This window comes from Scylla paramamosain, chromosome 39, assembly GCF_035594125.1.
Source record: "Scylla paramamosain isolate STU-SP2022 chromosome 39, ASM3559412v1, whole genome shotgun sequence".
NCBI lineage: Eukaryota > Metazoa > Arthropoda > Malacostraca > Decapoda > Portunidae > Scylla > Scylla paramamosain.
Window position 1 is genome coordinate 4852501 of NC_087189.1, and position 5000 is coordinate 4857500.

The 5000-nt window shown below is 41.2% G+C and overlaps 1 protein-coding gene across 1 annotated transcript in view; it reads left to right on the forward strand.

Moving 5' to 3' along the window:
• The window catches only part of LOC135091984 (rabphilin-3A-like), a 44451-nt gene that overhangs the window by 25292 nt on the left and 14159 nt on the right, over positions 1 to 5000 (forward strand). Inside the window, exon 8 of the mRNA XM_063990087.1 lies at positions 3592 to 3757. Within this exon, the coding sequence (XP_063846157.1) occupies positions 3592 to 3757 (166 nt within the window). The remainder of the gene's footprint in view (positions 1 to 3591; positions 3758 to 5000) is intronic.

Sequence of the window (5000 nt, forward strand, 5' to 3'; positions counted from 1 at the left end):
TCTTCTCTTCTCTTTCCTTCCTTTCCCTTCCCTTCCCTTCCCTTGCCTTCTTTTCTCTCCCCTTCCCTTCCCTTCCCTTTCCTTCCCTTCTCTTCCCATAATATCCCCTCTTTTCCCTTCCCTCTCCCTTCTCTTCCTTTCCCTTCTCTCTCTCCCTTCTCTTTCCTTCTCTCTCCCCTCTCTTCGTATAAAATATGATAAGAATTTAGATCAATACAAGAGGAAAATGAAGTCAGTTGTTTGATCTTTCCTGCCTGTTTGTGTGTGTGTGTGTGTGTGTGTGTGTGTGTGTGTGTGTGTGTGTGTGTTTTGTTGTTTAACCATCCATCCATCCATCCATCCATGCATCATTCCTGTTCATCCATCCATTTGTGTGTTTATTCATCTGTCTACTTATCTATCTTTCTATCTATCTATTCATCTCTCTTTCTATCCATTTCTGTTTATCTGTCTATCTGTCTCTCTATTTTATCTGTTTATTTGTGTTTCTTACTGAAGGAATGAATAATGAAAACCAGATACATTCATCCTAATTCTCTCTCTCTCTCTCTCTCTCTCTCTCTCTCTCTCTCTCTCTCTCTCTCTCTCTCTCTCTCTCTCTCTCTCTCTCTCTCATAAACAACAGACTTCAAGAAAAATAATTCCAAACTTAATAAACTCACTGAAAAATTGAGAGAGAGAGAGAGAGAGAGAGAGAGAGAGAGAGAGAGAGAGAGAGAGAGAGAGAGAGAGAGAGAGAGAGTGAAGAAAAAAATCACCCGTATGACGAAACTAAAACCCAAACAAGCACACTCAAAACTCACCAGTCAGCTGTGCACGATTGTTTACTGTGACTTTTTAACCTTTATTTTCGTCATTGTTTCCTTCACTGCTCACTTCCACCTCTAATTCCACGTTGCCTTTCTCCTGCACCTCTCCCAGCTCCTGTTCCTGTGGCCTGTAGTCTGAAACGCTCTGCCCTCTCACCACGACTATTTTCAAAGGCCACAGAGATGATTAGCCGGGTTGTCAAGAGTGTTTCTCCTATTAATGATAAAAAAAATCTTGTTAATCTGTCACTAAAATCGTAAAAACACTCTTAAAAATTCGTATCACTTCATGACTATTTTTCAAAGGCCACGGAGATGATAAGCTGGGTTCTAGCGAGTGTTTCTTTTGTTAGTGATATAGAGGTCTTGTTAATCTGTCACTAGAACCGTAAAAACATCCTTAAAAACACGTGTAACTTCAACTAAAGCTTTTTGAATGTAGTGGAGATGCGGCGCGGAATTGCAGAATGTGGCCCAAAGTCTCGCTCCCTGGCTGGTCTTGGCTTCATTATTCAACGTTGTGTTTCTTTCTGTTTTTCTTTATTCACATGATGGAAGTTGAGGTACGATAATTTTAGTTTGTTGTTTTCAATTATCTGTTCTTGTGTTCGAAACCTTTTAGAAGTCAATGGAGTTTAATTCTTTTTATGTGACGTTTGGAATACTCACAATCTGGAATCCTCCATGCTTGGGTTAAATATTGGCTGACCTTGTGAATAGTAAAGTATTGATGATTTGTTTTAGTAATTGTATAAAAAAAGTCATAAATTTAATGTTTCAAATTATTCAAATGCTTCAAATGTTTTTAACTTTCCAACATAAAAACAACAACAACAACAAAAACTACTAATACTACTATTACTACTACCACCACCACCACGACCACCACCACCACCACCACCTAACACAAACCCGCACCCAACAAAAACATAAAAATGAAAGTTACAAATCGTGAACCGGAAAGAAGAAGCAGGGCAGCAAAGTTAGATCAGGGTCAAGTAATAGTGATAGTCGTAGTAATAGTGGAGGGGCGGGAGTGTGGTGGCGACTGTGTGGCGGCCAAGTGGTGGGGAGTTGGGGAGGAAGGGGTGAAGGAAGGGTGGTGATAGTGGTAGGGAAGAGAGGATGAAGTAGTGAAGGAGGAGAGAGAGAGAGAGAGAGAGAGAGAGAGAGAGAGAGAGAGAGAGAGAGAGAGAGAGAGAGAGAGAGAGAGAGAGAGAGAGAGGAAGGCAAGTGTGTGTGTGTGTGTGTGTCAAATAAAGAGTGATTTATTGGGCAAGAGAGAAATTGGTGCACTGATAATGTTGAATTACTACTACTACTACTACTACTACTACTACTACTACTACTACTACTACTACTACTACTACTACTACTACTACTACTACTACTACTATTATCCTCTCCCCTTCTTCCCCTTTCCTTCCATTCCATCTGTCTTACGTTCTCTCCTCTCCTTCCATATCTCTCCCTCCTTCCTTCCCTCCTCCCCTCCATTCCTCCATTACCTTCTCTCGCTTCCTTCTGCAAGTTATTTCCCTTCTCTGCTTTTCATTTCTCCTCTTTCTGACGTCTTCCTCTCTTTCATATTCTTTACAGTCTTCCTTCTCTCCCTCCATATACTTTTCTGTCTGTCTCTGCCTCCCTCTCCCTTCTGGCCACGCGTCTGTCCGTCTGTCTGTCAGTTTATTCTCCCCTTCCCTTCCCTTCCCTTTCCTTCCCTTCTCTTCCCATAATAAAACATGCACTTGATTCTTTTCTTTTATATTTGAATTCGTCCAAATGTCTTTTTCCCCGCCAATTTTTTCCCCTGTCTTGTTCGGCTGGCGTCACTTTCTGTCCGTCTGTCCGCCTATTTACATCACGTCCTGCCTGTCTCCCTGTCATTCCCATTGCATTCCCCGTCTCCCAGGCTTCCCTTCCGTCCGTCACACCTCGCCTGTTTGTCTGCCTGCCTGTCTGTCACCCTCCCAGCCACCATCACCACCACAACACCTCCATTCCCTCAAAAAAAAAAAAGACTGCCAGTTTTCCAATGAATATTCAAGATTAGTCCATGTTTTTGTTGAAGAGGGAAGGTGAAGAGAGGGGAGGGAGGGAGGGAGAGGAAGGGAGGGTATGGGAGTATGGGAAATGGTGTATGGAGGAAGATAGATGGGAGAGAATGAAGGATAAGGATTCAGTAAGATAAGGTTAAATGAAGGAAAGGGGAGAGAAGGATTAGAACAGTGAAAGAAGGAAGGAAAGAAGGGATAAACATGAGGAAACGAAGGAGAGGAGGAGGAGAAGAAGAAGGAAGGGAAATATATGGAGGAAAATAAGTTGGGAATGTTCACTGCTGGAGAGAGAGAGAGAGAGAGAGAGAGAGAGAGAGAGAGAGAGAGAGAGAGAGAGAGAGAGAGAGAGAGAAAGGGCCAGCCAACAAAAACAAACCTAACCAGTCCAAACTAACCTAACCTAACCTAACCTAACTCAAACCTAACCTAACCTAACTCAAACCTAACCTAACCTAACCTAACCTAACTCAAACCTAACCTATCCTAACCTAACCTAACCTAACTCAAACCTAACCTAACCTAACCTAACCTAACTCAAACCTAACCTAACCCTAACCTAACCTAACCTAACCTAACCTATCCAAACTAACCTAACCTAACCTAACCTAACTCAAACCTAACCTAACCTAACCTAACCTAACCTAACCTAACCTAACCTAACCTAACCTAACGCAACCCACTCTGACCTTCATCACTGACCTCCAACACGACTCTCTCTCCTCCAGCCGTGACCCAGCGTGATCTGAGCCGCGCCCCAAGCCGGGAGAGTGCGGGGGAGGTGGGGTCACTCCTCCTCTCCCCCTACTACTCCTCCTCCCCCCACCAGCTGAGCCCAAGAACTGAGCTACGCAGGGATGTCGCCATTGACAGATCCCCCTCTCCCCTACTAAGGTAAGTCCCCCTTCTCTCTCTCTCTCTCTCTCTCTCTCTCTCTCTCTCTCTCTCTCTCTCTCTCTCTCTCTCTCTCTCTCTCTCTCTCGTATTATATATTCACTGTGATTTGTGTTTTTTCTTTTTTCTTTTTCTCTTTTCTTTGTTTAGTTTTAGTGTTTATTTCAATCTTATTTATTTTTCTGCTTTTATTTCTTTTTCTTTTTCTTTATTTTTCGTGTGTTTGTTTTTCGTGTTCTCTGTTTTTACCTCTATTTTTTCTTATTTCTTATCTTTATTTTATTTTCTCCTCGTTCCTCCTCCTCCTCCTCCTCCTCCTCCTCCTCCTCCTCCTCCTCCTCCTCCTCCTCTTCTACCTTTTCTTTCTTCTCTACTTCCTCCTTGTCTATTCATCTCTTCTTTTTCTGGTCTTTACCTCATTTTTCCTCTTCTTGTCTTCCTTCTTTGCTTTTTCTTTTTTTCTCCTTTTTCTTCTTTATTTATTTTTTTTAAACTTTTTTTCCTTTTCTTAATCTCTTTCTTTTTTCTCTTTCTTTTGATTTTTCTTTCTTTTCTGCTTTGTTCTTTTGTTTTTCTTTCTCTCTTTCTTTCTTTTTCTTTTCTTTCTTTGTCTTTCTTCCTTTTCTTTCTTTGCCTTTCTTTCTTTTCTTTCTTTCTCTCATTCATTCTTTTGTTCTTTATCCCTTTCTTTCTTTCCTTCTTTCCTTCTTTCTTTCTTTCCTTCTTTTCATCCTTTTGTTTTGTTCTTTCCTTTTCTTTCATTCTTTCATTCATTCATTCTTTTCCTCTTTTTATCTTTCTTTGCTCATCTTTCCATCCTTCTTTCTTTCACTTATTCTTTCATTCTTCTGTTCTTCCCTGTTTCTTTCTCTTTCCTTTTTCCTTTCCTTCCTTCGTTCATTCATTATATCATCCTTTTACTATTTATTTCTTGTCTCTTGTTTCGTCTTTCATTGTCTTTTATCTCCGTCTGTTTGTCTGTCTGTCTGTCTGTCTGTCTATCTGTGTGTCTGCCTCTCTCTCTTACCTGGGGCACAGCTGGCTAATTAGTGTCTGCTTAGGACAGGTAATGAGTGAAATGATTATAAATGTGATGAGGGAAGAATGAAATAGTCTCTCTCTCTCTCTCTCTCTCTCTCTCTCTCTCTCTCTCTCTCTCTCTCTCTCTCTCTCTCTCTCTCTCTCTCTCTCTCTCTCTCTCTCTCTCTCTCTCTCTCATCTCCTTCCTTCTTGAATATTTTTT